The sequence below is a fragment of the Centrocercus urophasianus genome, unplaced genomic scaffold, assembly GCF_019232065.1.
Source record: "Centrocercus urophasianus isolate 14NV4802_14NV808 unplaced genomic scaffold, USGS_Curo_1.0 seq_31, whole genome shotgun sequence".
Classification (NCBI taxonomy): domain Eukaryota; kingdom Metazoa; phylum Chordata; class Aves; order Galliformes; family Phasianidae; genus Centrocercus; species Centrocercus urophasianus.
Window position 1 is genome coordinate 8,932,759 of NW_024884878.1, and position 19,357 is coordinate 8,952,115.

Below are 19,357 nucleotides of genomic sequence, written 5' to 3' on the forward strand. Positions count from 1 at the left end.
GGTCTCAAATATCTCCAAAGAGACTCCATGACCTCCCTGGGCAACCCGTTCCAGTGCTCCATCACCCTCAAAGATGTTTTTTTCTCATGTTCTCAGAGATATTTTCCGTAAGAATTTTTAAAAATGCTTGATTTAAATAAAGCCTGGAAAGACTTCACTGTAAAGCATTACTTGTTTAAGAATGTGAACTAGTTAAGTCTGAAAATGAACTTGGCATGGAAGAAACAGGGCAATAAATAGGACTGTGACCCTGGGTTTCAGGAAAGTCAATTTTGATCTCTTAAATCCCATGTGAACATTGGAGGGTAAGGGGAACCCAAGAGAGCTGGTTAAATATCAAGCCTTCTTCCATGCTCAAGATCAGTGTATACCTAAGAGTAAGAAATCAGGCAAAGGTGACAGGACACCACATGGGATGAGCAAATGGAAAAACTCATCTGGAAGCAGAAAGTTTATGGAATATGGAAAGAGGGTCTGTCCACTGCAGAGGAATATAGGAACACTGTCAGGGCTCACACAAATGCAGCAAGAAAGGCTGAGGCCCACTTAGAACTACCTCTGGTGAGGGAGATCAAGAACAAGAAACAAGAAATACTAATAGCAAAATGAAGGCTGCTGCTGGCTGGGTAAACGACAGAAGAACAGTGGATATAGGGTACACTGACTTCAGCTTGACACTGGTTTTGGACAGTGCCTCCCACTGCATCCTCATAGGCAAGTTTAGGAAGTGATGGAAGGAATAGATGAGTGGACACTGAGGTGGACTGAAAATTGACAGACTATCAGCGCGTAGAATGTTGTGACATACTACAAACACAGAGTTCAGCTGGAGTCCTACAGCTGGCAGTGTTCCCCAAAGGAACTGGTTTTTAATATCTTCACCGGTGACCTGGATGAAGAAATAGAGCGCGCCCTCAGCAAGTTTGCTAATGGCACAAAGCAGGGAGGGATGACATGCCAGGAGGCTGTGATACCATTCAGCAAAACCTGGACAGGCTGGAGGGCTGGGCGGAACGGAATCTGATGAGGTTTAACAAAAGCACATGTAAAATCCTACATAGAATAACTCCACACATCAGTACAGATTAGGTGCTCTGCAGAGGAGGATGTAGGTATCCTGATGGACAACGGGAAGACCATGAGCCAGCAGTGCACCCTTGTGGCCAAGAAGGCCAATGGTACCCAGGAGTGCATTAAAAAGAGCACGACCAGCAGGTAAGTGAGGTGATTCTAAAGTAACACAGGGCCTATCAGACCAGTCCTGAAATACCTTGTACTTAATGCAATATTATTGCATTTTCATATAAGCTTACAATTGCATATGTGTTTTGGAGAAGAAACTTTACAGGAACTCTTAAATATCCCAATGATATTTTTATTATTCATTTGAGCATTTTTGTACATCACACAGAGCTTAAGAGCATGACTATAAAAATCAATCACTACCTTTATTTACCTTTTCAATTCACAGAAGAGTTTAAGAGCTGAGCAACTTACACAAAAGTGATAGTACTTAAGATTTTCCAAGGTCATGACAATGGTAAATAACTCTTACATTTAATTCTTGATGTTAAGAACTATGAACTTCATCAGGCACAGAGGCCCTTTAAAGTAACTTTTTTAACATTCTTCTAGAGTCTTTTTCTTTATTACATTACTTGACACATTTACATTTTCAGTTCTGAGCTGCCCAATGATCTCAACCCATTCTGTACTTCCCACAACACACACAAGCAACTGCAGGCATCCATTTGGGTCCCCTCTTCTCTGAGAATAAAGTCAGACCATGAGGTGAAATCTATCAGATTGTGTAAGTATATTCTCAACATTTCTATGTAAACAGAAGTCAGAAAACCTTCAGTAAGGGCAGTATTTCCTTCAGAATAATAAAGAACAGATTTTGTGAGAAATGTAAAGAGCCAACGCACTCAATACAATACTCTACTGTAATTCCCTCGAAGACTGAAATACAGCATTAATGTTTGCTACAACAGCATTTATGTATAGTGAACTGTCTTAATGAATAGGAAGTAGAAGTGATTTATTGCGAAGAGTAGATTTTAGACAAACACATATTTAGAAGACCAGTTTGCTATGATTTTATTTAAATGAGTTTGATGTTTTCATGCAATATTCACACTTAAATAATCATGACAAACAACAGAAGTGGTAAAAGAATGCACTACTTATAGACCTTATTGAATATACAAAAAACTCAGCATTATAGGTCATACTTCCCCAAAATACTGCAGCAGCCAAAACACAGTGATATGCCTTACAAGGGCATAGGAATGTAGCTCAGAAATCACACAGGAACTACCCATTTCCTTTAATTTCACAAACAAGACAAAAGCAATGTTCAACCCCACACATTGATTTTTCCAATAATGTTTATACAGTACCTTGAGTTTTACTCAAATACTAAAAGTCAGACATATCATTTATTTAGTAAACAAGTATGTGGTAAACGTCTATTACATTTTCCCTTGGTTTTACCTGGAGTAGCCATGTTATTTAAAAGTGGGCAGGTTTGGCACTTTTATACTGATGTCACCAATATTAATATTTCTTGGGATCTCTGGCAGATTCATATTCTTTACAGCTGAAACAGCCCGGGCTGGAGCTCCTGCTAAACCAGCCTGTGTACAAAGTGAGGAAAAACATAAGTCAGGAAAAGCTAGATACAAGAGCATTCAATAGCAATACACACAGACAACTGATGTTCTCAAGTATTTCCATGGTTTTACACAATTAGAAAGACCACATGGTAATTGTGTTTGGAATGAAATGGGTTATTTGGATATATTAATCCAGAAAGAGAAAACAGTTCACACATTTCTTCTTTTATGGTAAAACATATACTGTCAACTTGATGGAAATGTATGCAGGGAGGAACAGGAGGCTTATCCACCTGTGTGTAATGCATAGGTTATTGAAGATACAATCTTGAGACACTTAAAGCCCAGTGTACTATCTTTGTTTCTCATCTATACTAAGAGTTCACACTGATCACAGTTGACTAATGCTGGCTTCAGGCTCAGTACGTGTAACCTCAAAGTTACAAGTTACCCAGTGTCAGTTAAACCAAATTACTTATCTACAAGCATATGAATATGAGGTAATTCAAGGTGGCTTGGCCTGAAATGAAAAGGATAAAATCTTTGTTTTTAGGTGATACAGATTTTATTTTTATTATTACTAATAAATTTAATATATTTATTGTTAATAATAATTCTTTTTTATATTTTTATTTTGGTCTTTACAAGCAGGCTTAAAAATATTCACAACCACAGAACCATAAAAATGATCTTCAGAACCACTACAGTTGTACACTGTAGCATCTTGCAGGCCTTGTAAAAAAAGGAGCAATCTACAAGAATCTAAGCAACATGTCAAGAACTGGTTAAGAAAGACTAAACGTAAACTGATGGTCTTTCTTTAAATTTGATTTGACTTAAGAGTGTCAAGGACTGAAGAAATCAGTGCACTTGGACACAAAGTAATTCTGAGGAATAAATATGGCACTTCAAAAGGAGAAAAACTTCTGGAAAAGTTTTCTATCTCTACCTTTAATTATTAAATAATGTTTGTAGGTAACTACTGCTCAGTGTATAACCTTTCCAGATTCAAATTCTTCACTGAAATTCATTGTAATTACAAGGGTGTAAGGAAACTGTGGAGTAAGTTCCAGTTCTTTGGTGCCCACCTCCACAGCTACACAAAAGGTGACAGGCACCTCATACACTCCTGAGATAACAACACTGAAGACTGTGCATAAATACTTCTTCCCTTTTACTACTCTCTTAATAAAGAAGTGAATGTGAGGTCAAATCAACATTAGGTTTCCACTATAAACCCTACCTACAGTTCAGCTGCAGATACGTATGCTATCTCCTTGTCCCTTCAAAAATAAAACCCAGGGTTAAACTAAAATCAATTTTAAAGTTTCTGACTTCGAACTAAAACACTTATACCATGTGGAAAAGCTGGAGTCTTATAAATCCCTAGGTGTCAGTCACAGGAGGATTCTCAGTACCAGGAACACAGACCAGAAAGCCACAAGTCACCTGCTGCATACACACCCTGCCAAACCCATATCAGATGTGCCTACGTTGGGAAAAAGATGAGGAGGTAGAGGAGAAAGCTCAGGAAATCTTAAATCTCTTATAACCAAATAGTTTGCTCTCACTTGGTCCCTCACATAATCCCAATGATCAGTTTCCAGCTGTATGGCTAACTACATCTGCAAAAGTGCAAGGAAATATTTTTAAAGCCTCTTTTTCCTCAGTTTCCGTTCGTATCACCAAGTGTTCAGGTCATGTAATTCAAAGCTTTCAGTTTCAATCCCTTCATGAAGGGGCAGCTACGGACCTAACACTAGCAGTATTAGGAAATGCAAGTCTCCAAAATCTGTAACCTTTAATCTGCCATGTCTTAAAGAAACAGCATTAGAACACATCTTTGAGGAGAAACAAAAATGGGGCAATGTAAACTGTTTTCCATAGAGGAGATGAAAATAATAATAAAGTAGTAACGAAAGCAATGAATTATACAATCTGTAACTGAAACAGTGAGAAACCAGAAAAATATCATTAAGTTATGGGCATGGTCCACACAAACAGGCATGGCTGGCAATTCGAGAGAGATGTCTTCTAAGTGACTAGGATGGAAAGTCTTTACCCTTACTTAATGAAAGTTAATTACTCTTAATGAACAAATAAAAGTTTTAGTACAACTGGTCATCACTTTTACCTACCTGCAGCTATCCTCTTTACACAGACTTACAGTCCCTGCCTCCCGCCCCAATGGCATAGGATACAATGGAGACACAATTGAGAATTATTCAGGACACCACAATTGACATGACCACTGCTCTTTCTCCCCCTCAGACTTCCAACAGTCACATTTCTTTAGGATCATTTTGGATGGGGATCAACAGAGATCCCTAACAAAAGTACTACGAATTTCAGATCACACCTTTTTTTGGAAAGCAAGATTGTCCTTCACTGCCATATACTGCAGTGGAGATTTTCTTATAGACCTTAGTTACCCACAGTGGCAGTCTTTTCTCCTGTTATTGTCTATATTAAGTCGTTCAGTGTGTATAAATACGCACAGCACAATGCTGTTCATCAAAATTCATGTCAACTCTATGAAGGATAACACACGGTATTTCTGAGAGCAAGAATTTGTAAAAAATATCTAACAAAACTGAGTATACTGATTAGTACTTAAACGTCAGAACTGGATAACTAATACATTATCCCAAACATGATTACATCTGCATTTATGTAGTCCTTTCATTTATTTATCCTTTACTGAAAGTGAAATATTTTAGAAACACAAAGATTCTACAGAGAGATTTTCAGACCATTGTGGTTTTGAGCAGCTTTATAGAGGTACCTGATTAAAAGGGCCACCTCTGTGACATTGCATTGGACATGTTTCAACTGCCTTTATTACGAAATAATTCAGCAGGTATCTTGGTGAGGTGCAAAGAAAAACTGTTTCACTTTGAACAAGAAATCAAAACACACACGCTTTTATCATGCAGTGAATGATGGATTGTCTGTCACAGCAAGCAAATGACTTGAGCAAGTGAAAATGAAACTTCTGATGACACGTTAATGAAATTTCAGAAATACAGTACAAATTGCATAAAGCTGGTATTACAAATAGCCAATACACCAGATTTCTGCCATAGCTGCTCTGTATTCTCAAATTCCTTTCTTATCAAAGGTTGTACTTGAATCTTGAAATACTGTATATTATTATTTTAGTTACTGCAAAAAAAAAAATGCTTGTGAACATGGTTATACACTTTTAGAGCAAAAGAACAATGTCATAAATGCAAAATAATGCTATTTTAAAGATTGGAATAGAAACATTTAATAACAAGTCTTGTTCTAACAGTCCTAGTACATAAAGTGAGAAATATTAAATGTTGCTAGTTTGCCTAGGTCATTATTTATTGTTATGGGTATTAATTTTCTTTATTGTTATCATCATTTTTTCTTATAATGCCCCACTAGTAGCACTACATGAAAGTAAACCCAGAAACACTGTTTCACTAAAATAAAAAATAAAAAATAAAATAAAAAAATCAAACTGGGAAAAGCACTGTATATCACAGATTTATTTCTTATGTACATTGAAAAAAAAAAAACCAATTCAGACTTCACCCCAAACAGAGCTAGCTATCACTAGAATAAGCATTTAGAAATATACAACCTACTGGAAAACAAAATAATGCAGGCTAAAGCTTTGCAAAATAAGCCATCCTTTTCTGAGGTATGCTGCAGGTACAAGGACCTCTCTGCTGCTAGTGTTTCATACTGGTGCTTCTTTCTGGAACAAGTATGACTTCAAAGCAGCAAGATTATGAAAGAATGAAAGGATGCAATGCATAATATAAAGGAATGATTATGTCCTCTGCTTATGAGGTTAAATAAATGAACATAATTAGAGAAAAAACAAAATGAAGTCTGAAGGAATATCAAAATGAGGCCAAACAGATAAGAAGACTTAAGGACGTACTCTTAGAAATTTTAAGCACTTGAATCACAAAGAATAATGGATGGGAATGATTTTCTTTTGTTTGTTTATTTTTCATTGCCAGACCCAAAAATAAAAACAGAACATGTGTGAGCAGAACACAGAACACACAAATAAATAAATAAAATAAAACCTGAAATCAAGCTCCCTACCACTACAATGACACATGGATTATACGTTTCAGGTGTTGACATGTTAGGCAGAAGAAGGTAACTTCTTTGATTTTCATGTGCTGTAACATACTCCAAATTTAGGTTAAAAGTTTCATACTACCCAAAAATGGTTTTGGCTAACGCTTTATAATTTACTGCTACTAAAAGCAATTACAGAAGTATATTTACTAAGTCTTAAAGGCTTTTCCTGGAAAGATCATGTAAAATCCAAGAACAAAGTTATTTATAAATTAAATAAACTTTGTCTGCATAAGCTCCAGATATTTAAACTACCTGAAGTTCAAATACATAGATACTTAAAATGAATGGAAATGAATTTTGAAATAGTGCCACTAATGTTGACTGACATTCAAACCATTGAGCTGAACTAAACGTTTTCAACAGCAAATGACAAGGGGGACAACAACCAAAACTGAACTTCAAACATACGTTTTTCTCCTCCTTTCCCTGTTGTATTCAGTGACCAGGGGTACCAAGATACCTTAAAGCAAAATCTGGCCATTCAGATGATAAGGGCAGCAAATGTACATCTGAAGTTCTGCACATGGCAACCACCTTTTTCATTTTACATTTGACACACTTAAGGATTCACAGAAGAATCTTGGTATTTCTTCATCGTCTTTACAAATCAGACTGATGATTTCATTTCACATGTATAAAACTGGATTGGCAAGTTTTCTTTTCAAGTTTGGTTTACCTGAAATTTACTCTAACACTTAATTTCTCTTTGAAAGCCGGTTGTTTGCTTTTATTTGGAGGAGAATTCTTCCTTCCCAGTTTAGATTTTCCTATCAGAAGGGTATTTTGATTGTATCGTCACACTGTGTTTTGCTATCCTTGTATTCAATTTCTATTCAGATCAGTTTTGCAGCTTTTTTAAAAATTCATGCAAGTTCATGTTTCCTTGTTTCTTAAACAATGATACAAAGAAAAGTTAAATTCTAAAATGCAGCAAGAGAAATAAAATAAAAAATATGATGTCAACGGAAAGCTAGTAAAATACACTATAGCCAATAAAAAGATGAGGGAGCTACAAGAAGAAACTAGCACAAAAAGTAGGCTACATAGACTAGTATGGGTATTTTTACACATAATTTTTGAGTCTGGCCTACATGATTTATTGCCTTTGACATCATTTTGCTTTCCCTTTTTGTTAAAAGTACATTTTTTCTCAAAGTCAGCAATACCTTTGTCTACCTGTCCTGTCTGGGAGACTGAAAGATAAAGGTCTGTAAGAGAGAAGAATGAAAGAGCTAGAAAAGATCAGGATGTTCGGAAAAAAATGAGGTCCAACTTAAAAGTCTAAATCACACATAGTTGAACACTCCAAATAGAGAAAAGGTAGCACAGATTTACCTACAGTAAGTTCAGAGGCACTGGATAAAATCCCAAAGATCCCTCTCCCAAAAATTCCCCCTCTTAATCACAATGATCAGTCGGCTTTAGAAGACTTGACCAGAAATCCATTCACAGACAAACACTAACACTTTAAGGTAAGGAAATGTAGTAAAGACAACATTTCTCAGAATAAAAAAGCAATTTCCTTCATAGCTCATCCCCACAACATTAGGAGCTGAATGAGAAATCAAAGGTATGGATGCCATCACAGTAATTTAAACAAATAATCTCTGCTGAAAGGATCAAGAAATCCTTTGAGCTGATAATATTTACAAATATTTGTAAATTAAATAAACATGATTTAACTCCTTTGCTAAGCTCCAATTGACAGTCTCTTTTGAAACCCAACGTAAAACTAATCAAATGTCAAATGGCTTTACTATGGAAAGTTGGGTGGGTACACTATGAAATTTAGAATATTTCTGTAAATGGAGCTCACTTACAATTGTATAGCATTCATCTCTTTGGGCTACAAACACGAAGGCAATCAATCTTTACACAGCTATTTTATGGATGCAAGAACCACAAGTGAGGTCGAAGAAGCTGAATAGAGTAACGTGTGAGTGCTGTGGCATAGGTGGCAGTCCTATGAACTATGGACGAAATAAACGAAAAAATCTGACTTTTAAAAAATGTTTTATTCTTTTTGAAGAAATAAAACTAAAAGGATCTGCTAGTTTTGATTTCTTTGTGTCAAGCATTAGAAATATTATTAATGAGTTATTACCACTTTTTATTTACACAAGCTGAATTTGATACTCTGTTGGAAGGACATGTTCAGGAAAGACATGTTGAAAGATTTACAGTCTTGATCAAAAAGGCAAAAGGAAAAGAAATAGCAACCAGATAATTTCTGATGAGATTCATGCAACAAATGATTAATGGAACTATTTATCAGGTATTGTGAAGTATCACAGTATTACAGTAACTGCTACATTTGAGAAGAAACAGTCACTGAGTTAAAAAAATGAATTTCTGGTGAGCAGGACTGACTCTATTCCAGTCACCAAGTGTTTCTGTTTATCACTGCTGCTTCTTTGCCTTCTATAATTCACTGCTGAACATAAAAGAGTAAGTTGCTATTTGCCCTGCACATACTATGACTTCTAGGCTTTGTGTTTTGTTTTGTACTGGCTTTTTTTTAAATCTTCTATGGCCTAATTTTCTTCCTAAGTACCTTAAAAGAAAGAATGACTTACTGGTGGGTAATGGAAAACATAAAACATTGTAAATGCATTTCAGGGCCTAGTGAGAGACTACTCTCCAGACAGTTTGGTAACAGAATAAATATAATTAAGGAAAAACACTTCAATTAAACACTTTTAGTTGAAACTTGTATGTGCATTAACACATGGTAGAACACAGCTGCTTATTAAGTTCAGCTTTTGGGATACCATGTTAGTCTTCCATCAAAAAAATAAAGATAAATGTATTCAGAGATTACTCAAACATAGCAATAATTTACTAGATTTCCATGTAATCAACAAGTCATTCTAAGTTTGCAGATGTTAAAATGAATGTATTGGACATCTTCAAAATCTGTAATGCAGTCTTTCTCAACATATGCTGCCAGGCACAATGTCATATCATGCACAGCTTTTTACAAAGCGTTGCTCTGTTCTTGGAAATAGCTTGGAAGTAAAACAGACAACTTAGTGTACCAAAAGACTCAAGATGATGCAATGTGAGATTCTAGAATTAGGAGAACAGTATACATTGTACCACAAAAAAAAAAAAAAAAAAAAAAGTCTGACAAATTAACTTCTCTTCTGGTTCGTAAATCAAAACTAGAAAGTTCTGTGTCTTCCTCTCAAATGTCATGTAGTTCATATTTATGCCACCTGTGATTCTTCAATCCATTCAGCTGACCTCAGATTTAGAAAGAGTCTCCAATTTAAGCAGAAGTTTGCTTTCAAATTTGAAAAATAAGCTCTGAAAATCAGATTATATGTTCTTTTGTAGAACTACTCTGATCAGTAAGAATCATTCATAGCCTTAGCTAAGATATACTGTTGATATTTTAGCTAACATGACAAGCCTGATAATGTTTTTAAAAAGTAGCATTTAGTCACATAGCTAAAATAATTCTGAAATCCCTTCTCATTCTAGATTTCTCTCCTAAACACAAATTCAACAGTATAAAAGGCAAGCATTTTAATATCCAGATTCACAAGCTGCAAAGTTTAACATGGAATTACAAGTACATCTTGTCATCTGCTCCACAAGTGTGCATCTTTTCTACTTGACAAGAGGAAAGGGATTCCCTCAAGTTACACAACTGTCCCTTCTCAGACTAGTATGTACACACAGCAAATTTCATCTTCTCTCTGGAGTCCGCTCAACTAACAACAAATGTTCATATTACCAACAGGACAGAATTCATATTTAATTTAAAGTGCCTACAACTGGGTTGTAATTTCTATCAAGTCCAATTTATTATTTTACGTTGCAGTATTTTTGTGCATTTAATATACTGCCATTTATTTCAGCAGATAGAAGCATACTAGTAGACAGGAATATGTTATCTACACACTTCAGATCTTCATATAAATTTATTTGTTGTAATGATTAGTGATTTCCAACACAGTAAATACTCTGGAAATAAAATGCTTTCTGCAAGAGAAACTCACAGAACTACAGGTGTATCTCAATAGCAACAACATGTTCTGCTACTAGATACACAGAGCAAAATCTAAGCAGCAACTCCTCTAAGCAATTACTGCATATGCAGAAAAGCTACAGTATACTAACTTAATGACAGATTGTGAATTTTCTCTATTTATAAGCAAGCAGCTTGAAGGATAAGCAGTTTTATACAGCATGCATTTACTACAATCATGTTTTTAGTTTAGACACTACACAGCACTGCTTCATTCTTACCTCAGATTTTTCCAGTTTATTCTGAGCATCAATCTGAGTGACAATTTCATTCATGTTGGTCTCCAGAACCATTCCACCCATAACCATTTCAGCCAATATATTATGGACCTAAAAAGAAGACCATAAGAAAATTCTAAAACATCCTATACACAGCTGGACAGATGATGTCTAAATTCATCAATCCAAGAGCACCTACATTCCATCAGTCAATTAATCTTAGCACATTCTTTGAAACAATCTGGGCACGAAGCTTATAACATGCTGTTCACAACCTCAATATGCTTTTTGCTCATAGTTCTTTCATCACAAATCTCAACAGCTATACCACTTTGCCTATCAATGCCAGCCAAATGAACTTTGTCCTTCATCTTTCTTTTAGTATGCTTTCTACCCAAGGATATTAGAACAAGAGTTGTACTTATTGTCAGTAGTAAAGCAAAGAAGCAAGCTCTAGAATATTAACAAATTTCTCAGAAACAGTTCTGTAAATCTGTGAAGGATGAGAGGCATAATGACATTCACTCACAGTTACCAAGGGTAGGCTTGGAAGCAGAGGTAATACATCTGAACATAGGAAATCGCAGAATCATAGAATCACCAAAGCTGGAAAAGACCTCCAAGATCATCCAGTCCAACTGTCCGCCTACCACTGGTATTTCCCACTAAGCCATGTCCCTGTTCAGAGATTTTTCCTAACATCCAACCCAAACCTCCCCGGCACAACTTCAGGTCGTTCCTTCTCATCCTATCAGCAGTTACACAGGAGAAGAAGCTGCCCCCCACCTCACCACAACCTCCTGTCAAGGAGTTGTAGAGAGTGATAAGGTCTCCCTTGAGCCTCCTCTTCTCCAGACTAAACAATCTCTGTTCCATTGACCACAGACATGAAGACTTCAGCATCTAGGACCAGGACAGATAGTCAGGATTGAAACTGAAAGATTGAGTGAGCCTAACAATGATGTTAATGAAATTGGTGAGTTTAAAATTCTTTTTGCCTGTAACTCTGGTTTCAGAATGTGAGCTTTGGTTCACAATCCTCTGAGTCAGTGTCTGTATTTGCAGACCTGACAACTTTTTCTTTTTTTTCAAATGCATGCTTCTACACACTTTTTACCAAAACTCTTCACCAAATACATAATGTAAAATTTTGCAAGCCCACTATAATCCTGAAGACGCATAGGGTACACATGATTACTTTTATGAAATAAAAAAATTGTACGCTATGATACTTCAAAGCATAATTCTGCTATTACTCAAAATATTCTTGCAATTTCCCTGTAGATCAAGGACAGAAGTAAATCCTTCAATCAGGCACATCCAACCTGCAGCCTGTGGGCCCCATATAGCCCAATGCACAGCTCCAATGCAGCTGGTCCCCAGCCCTGTGACATCAGTGCACAGCTCAGCCCCACCTGGAAGCCCAGCTCCTCCACACCAGCCCAACATCAGTGTGCAGATATTACTCGTGAATTTTCAGATATAGAGTTGCAATCTAAAATGTGATCATGTCTCCTTACCAAACTTTTATAAGACCTCTCTTTCCAGAGAGAAATATCCCTCACTTCCCTATCACACTTTATTCAAATCATTGCTTTTGACGCTATATACATTTGCAAACAACTATTTTGAAGGACAAAGTATAGAAAGAGCAAATTATTACCAAAACTCTACTTAACATCTTGAGAACCGACTAAGAATTGCAACCACTGCCATCAAACCAACCTGACACATTCGTTTCACAAAAACAAGGTCAAATATCCTACTATTTATCTGGGGTTTTTTTGCTGCTCTCTTTTTTATGTTTCAATTTAAAAAAAAAAAAAAATTAAAGAAAACAAATTTTGTTACTTCTATCACAGAATCACAGAATCACCCGTGTTGGAAGGGACCTCAAGGATCATGTAGTTCCAACCCCCCTGCCTAGCAGGGCCACCAAACACACACATTCAGATCAGGTTGCCCAGGACCCCATCAAACCTGGCCTTAAACACATCCAAGGACGGGGCATCCACAACCTCCCTGGGCAGCCCGTTCCAGGGCCTAACCACTCTCCTTGTATAGAACTTCCCCCTAACATCCAACCTAAATCTTCCCTCCTTCAACTTGGATCCATTTCCCCTAGTCCTGCTGTTGTCAGCCCTTTTGAAGAGTTTATTCCCCTCCTGGGTATGCATCAACTAGATTGAATATTTAATGAGGGTCTTCTGGAAGTGACACCTCTTGTTTTATTATGTTGGCCCACGATGTCAGAAGTGGATGCTGATGGTATGTTAGCAGAGACTGAACATTCCCACCGGTATTCCATTCCATGTTGTTGCTATGTAAGAGATGGCAGCAGAAGGGCAGTCTGACAAAACGCTGTCTGACATGGAAGTGCGTATGAAGCAAAGGTGTGGAAATGAATCTCTCCATGCAGAAAAAAATGGCACCCATCAGCATTCAGCAATGGGTGAACAACTGCATGGTGCATTTCAGCAGTGGTGACAGTGACAGTGAGTCACTTCCACTGGTATAGATTTTCACAAGCAGGAGAGGCATACAGGCTCTCTTTTGTCAGTGGCAAAAATGCATAGCTAATGGTGGTGACTTTGCTAAAAAACCGTTCTGTAGCAGAAAACCTGCTCTATCAAACTGTTATTGTGCTCTTTGTATCTGTTGTCGTTTCCAGTGAAATAAATATGAGGCATTACTTTTGGACATACACATTACATATGTATGTCACATGGCCCAAGCAAGCCAAAAGGTTGGACATAATATGAAAGTGATGCAAAATAATTCTTCTGTCTTGTGATGAAGTTAATTGTAAAGCTTTCTAACATCACAGTATAAACATGGTAATCTAACATTAATACACTCCATGGTGACAATCCAAATGCACTGAAAGGTGTTACCAACATTTACTTCCTTTTACTAAAAACTTACTTTCACTCATTACAGAAGAAAAAGGCTTGCAGCCCTTAACAAACAAGAGTTAGCATCTGCAATGCATGCACACAGCCTTGTGAGTTTGCATTTGGCTATCAACTTGCAAAGAATGATTTTATAAATTACTAATGGAAGTTACAATGTATTCGAAATAATTAATTTTAAAAGAAACCGGTCTTTCAATCAATTCCCATTTCTTCTGACACAGAACACCAACAAGTTAACAACAACCATTATCACAGACCCCATTCCGACAGCACCACATCTGGGCTCTTGGTGGTGGACATACAGACAACCCACTTGAAAGCAGTCTAACTAAAGATGTTGTAGAACAGAGTTTTAAGGCAATTAAAGTTCCTTCTTACTGTCCTCTAGCCAGCAGAGAACTTCACAGAACAAGCCATGGAGCCCTAACAGAAGAGAACAGGAGCATATAAAAGAGCAGCTCTTGGTCTTTTCAGATTGTTCATTTCCATCTTAAAATAATATTTAAAAACGAGTGATACTTTCACCTTCCCCCCAAAAAAGTCTATCAGGTAATTTCTTTCTAACATACTGATGCAACATACTGGAACTCTGATACAACAGACTGAACCGCGTTTCCAATCTACTCCAAAATGACTGAATAGAATAAGCAGTGTTATCTAGTTCACCGTAAGTAGATTAAAAGGTGCACTTAAGAATAAGTGTAATTCCCTCATGTCAGTTTTGGTGGCTACTTATAAAATACAAGGGTAAGCTATTATAGCCTTGTCAACACCACTAATAAAAAAGATCGTTTTTTCCCTCTACAGCACTGACACAGTAAATAAACAAATGTACTAGACTATATTTAAAACACTGTGTACAGTTCAGGAACTAACTAATGCAAGAAAGGCATTAATGAACTGGAGCCAATTCAGCACAGGGCTACCAAGATAGAATAGTCAAAGTGTGCAAAGATGCTGGGGGACCAGAGCTGGGAGCACCCAGCAGCACACCAGTGCTCTCGCAGGGTTTGTGAGCAGCTGGACTGAGCCCTTCTCAGTGGGACACAACAGGAAGGCAAGGGGCTGACACGGGGAAACCTTTCCCCAGGAGTGGAGGAGTCTGGGGACACAGGCTGCCCAGGGCTGTGCAGGCTCCCTCCTGCCTTAGTGGTCTGGTCTTACTCCAGGGCTGACCCTGCTGGCAGCAGGTCCAGACAGCAGCCTGCTCCTGACATCCATATTGGAATTATCCTATGATTTTATGGCACAGGCATGCTACTACATGATGTGGAAACAGTTTCATTAGTACAAACAAATGCTGGAGAGCCAGGAACAAATTCAAATTTCTGGAAGAAGTTAGATGCAGGGAATTACAGACAATTTAAATGTTAGGCAGATGCCTAACATTTGCCTAAAATTAATTGTACCACAAGTAACCTTCAGTATTAGTTATGAGGCACTGAATTCTACAATACGAAAAGCACTTTAAAAACACTTTAAAAACTCAGATTTTATTTTCAACAGCCTGCTAGAAGATGCAGAGGTAATGCTCAAGAGAAGTCACTAAGAGGCCCAGGTAACATCAGCTCAAGGTAGCAGCTGTTCAAGGTGCCCAGAGTAAGTGCACATTTCAGCTCTGTGTGTATCACAATAGAAATTGAAATGACATTTTTATTCAAAAATAATAGAAATAAAAAAAAAAGAAATGAAATTTTTTCATCATTTCCTGATACTCACACATTCACCACAACACAATCTCAAGAGTTTGTAAAAGGTAATATAGCACAGTATTTCAGAAAACTTTTCAAAAATCAGCTATGCATTTTTTAACACAGAATAACATAAGATACAGTGGTAACCAATTAAAAAAGATAAATTATTTGAATCTCTGAATAAAGTAGTTTCACATCAGCATCAGTCTTAAAGGACAGATCACATACCAACATTATTTCTCAACACAGTAAATACTTTCCATAACACTGGCAGATATACAAGCATCCAAACAAATTTCCAGAAGTTTTAGAAAACAATTCCATTAATGTTCACATTTTCCATCACCACTTACTTAGTCTGAAAGAGACACTAGACATCACTGAGGACCCTCGCTTAGCCCAGGAACAGCAATATACTTGTATGACTGGCGTTAACACCCAGCCTTTCGTACATACTGCCATTAGAAGAATAATTAAGACTATAGGCTCTCTCTTTCTCACATACACGAAAAAGCTCATAATCAAGTTGGTAATGTTTGTCTGAATAAACTATTATCATCACAGGCAGACAAAAGAGCAGGGATGTAATTTTTTTTCCACAGCAGACCAGTACGCAGATAAAGACTTGTATTTCTATGATCAAGGCAATACCTTCCTCATTCTTCACAGCCATAAAGAAACAACTTATTTCATTTAGCTTTCATGCTTTTCCTTTATTATCATGATGTGCTCAGAAAGTACTCTATCAAAGTACCATGAATTATGGCTGAACAGATGAGTTCAGTGTTGCTTATCTGGTGTTCAGCATTACAGAATATGTTCATTGTAATATTTACTATTCCAAGATATCAGTTTAAAAAAAAAATGAAACAAAAAAATTTTACTTTTGCTCAAGGATGCTTAAAAAACGTTATTAATCCGAAACAAAATCTATACAGCTCATTACCCAGCTCTAAGCATCCATCAGTTGACACCTTTAAAAAAATCTTAGAACTATGTATCCTGATACATTCTGCTTCTAAATATCTCCAATTTAGGAATTTCTGAAAACAGATTGCTGTTTGTTGTAGTGCTATTGTACTGCATAGCTCATGTCATATTTATCTTTGAGTAATAACTCCAACCACCTTTGAATCTATTCATAGTACCGTGGTACTATGTAATACTAAGGTAACCCTGACAAAAATGTGACAATGGAGCTCCATAGTTTAATAATAAATCATGAAAAATATGTAGTTTTCTTAATTTTATACTTACTTCTATCTGCTAATGTGAGAGAAAGACAATTGTTTGTCTCCTTCCTGCTCACCACATTCAGAATCACAGAATCACAGAATGGTTTGGGTTGGAAAGGACCTTAAAGATCACGTAGTTCCAACCTTCCTGTTATAGGCAGGTCTCCCACTAGACCAGGCTGCTCAAAGGCCCTCCAAACTGGCCTGTGTGAGCACTTGTGAAACCTATGTGCCACTGATTCTGTGATATTCTAACACTGCCAACATTGTTTCGCATGCACTGAAGCCAATTGAGCTGAAGCTCAGTGCGCAGTTCTCTGGTCATAATCAGCTGATTTACATGGATGAGCTGATTGAGATGCTCTTCATTTCACGTGCATGGCTGTCTGCAGTGTGGCTTGTCTTTCCTCCAACAGTTTTCACTGTTAAAACACAATGCCCACTGCCTCACTGTGCTCACATCCACTGTTTGGTCTTCATAAATGTTCAGCAAACACCAGTCAATGTCAGTTGGGTGCCATTTTTTCCACATGAAGTAATTCAGTTCCACACCTTCACTTCATACATGGTAACACTTCCATGTCAGTCACTACTCTGTCAGATTGCCCCTCTACTGTCACCTGTCACACAGCAACAACATGTAACAAATACTGATGTGAAGGTTCACCTTCTGCTGCCGTACCACCAACATCCATCTCTGATGTCATAGGCCAACAAAATAACACAGGAGACATCACTTTCAGAGCAGCCCTTGTATTTTGCAGCTAAAGCTAAAGATCAAACTCCTTGCCATGACTGTATTGTATGATTTGGGTCCCTTAAGCTCGGAAGCTAATATACAAACCATTCATTTTAAGAGTTTCTTTGAACTTAAATATATCGTTTTGGAAGCAACCAAAGCATTCCAGCCAGGCTGAAAATCCTAACGACTTGTCACAAGCTAGTTCAAACACCTACTCAAGATGATTTGCATTTCAGTGTCTGGTCAAGGTGTAACTACTTCTTCAACAAATAATTCCATTATTTGGAAACAAATTTAGTCGGTTTCAGAGAGTAATTTCAGATAGTTGTTAATATTTTTAGACCAATTTTAGTGATATTTGTCTTATTTTCCTTTCATGTCTTCCCACTGAAGCAAAAAGGTGTTCACAGTCAGGGAAAGCAATGGTAGGCACAAAAGGTAACTGAAGTAATAATTATTTATTCATTTCTCAAATTTTAAGTATTACTTGTATCAAGAGATGACAAAGTCATAAAAACTACTGTAAGTTTTCTCAAAACTAGCTTAACAAATAAGGTACATTCCTGATAGCTGGAAGTACTCAAAAAATGTTTGTTTTTAAATGCTTAACAAAGGACATAATGTCTGTTTGAGATTTAGCAGAAGAAGATCCACAGATTTTAAGTTAAAAAAACACAGCATTTGAAAGGCAACTACCAGACATAACAGAAAAACTCCTAAGACACGTTCAGTTCTGAATAATATAACATCTAAACAAAAACAAACCAGAACAAATCCTCTAAGTCCAACTTTGAGAAGTAAAAACAATATTCACAGCTGCAACATCATGTGTGTAACAATGCCACACAAGGCTCCTAAATACATTTTAACTTAGAAAAGTAAGCTCCATACAGCTTTCAAGTTTTAAAAATAACCTCTTTGTAGAATCTGTCTAGACTTCACTATAAAAGCAGCATCACTGCATATTTTAATACTGAGTATCAGTTGAATCAAACATGTTACTTGGCAAGAAATATCACAAGAACTCATCACTGTACCTTGTCTACATGGAAAATTAAATCCAGCTCACAGACATTTTCGAAACATTTGTCTAGTGTTTCCACAAATACCTGAAGAAGAAAAAAAAAGGTCAGAGGTCAAGCTCTAACAGAAACTCAGTAGTTGTTATCTCTAAGGTTCTACGAAAGCAAATATGCCAAATAAACATTGCATAGACTTAAAAACATTAAAAACATCCACAGAAATTAGGTGGTTATCCCTGTTAACAGAACGTTGTTTGTGCACCAGTGGAAAAATTGTATGCAAAGTCAGTGTATGTTGTAACTCTGCTAGAAGACACAAATTTGACAATAACTGCATCTTGGTGTCTTAGTTTCAGCTGGCATGGAAACACTTTCTTTAGAGTATCTGGTACAATACTACATTTTGGTTCGAGGAGAAAAGCAACACTGATGAGGTACCAATGTTTACAGTTGCCTGTTAAGCCAGGGATCTTCTCAGCAAATAGCTCAAGGAGCTGAGAAAGAACAGAATTAGGACAGCTGGCTTACACTGGCTGAACGGATATTTCATACTACATGAAATCAACTGGAAGGCATTCTGAAGAGGGAGGGATGATTTTTTTCTCTTCTGCTGTTCAGTAGGCAAGCTGGACATTGGTCAGGGGTTGGTAAGCAATTGCCTGGGCACCACTTGCTATATACATTAATATATATGTAGCCATGTCTCGCTCCAATTCATAGGAGGGAGAGGAGGTTCTTTTATTATC

At 36.9% G+C, this 19,357-nt stretch overlaps 1 protein-coding gene across 1 annotated transcript in view; it reads right to left on the bottom strand.

Moving 5' to 3' along the window:
- Window positions 1-1,354: 1,354 nt before the first annotated feature.
- AP3S1 (adaptor related protein complex 3 subunit sigma 1) overlaps window positions 1,355-19,357 on the bottom strand; it is a 30,946-nt gene continuing 12,943 nt past the window's right edge. The window contains exons 4-6 of the mRNA XM_042829508.1: window positions 18,627-18,698; window positions 11,007-11,114; window positions 1,355-2,639 (exon numbers count right to left, since the gene is read on the bottom strand). Coding sequence (XP_042685442.1) covers window positions 2,511-2,639; window positions 11,007-11,114; window positions 18,627-18,698 — 309 coding nt within the window. The 3' untranslated portion in view covers window positions 1,355-2,510. The remainder of the gene's footprint in view (window positions 2,640-11,006; window positions 11,115-18,626; window positions 18,699-19,357) is intronic.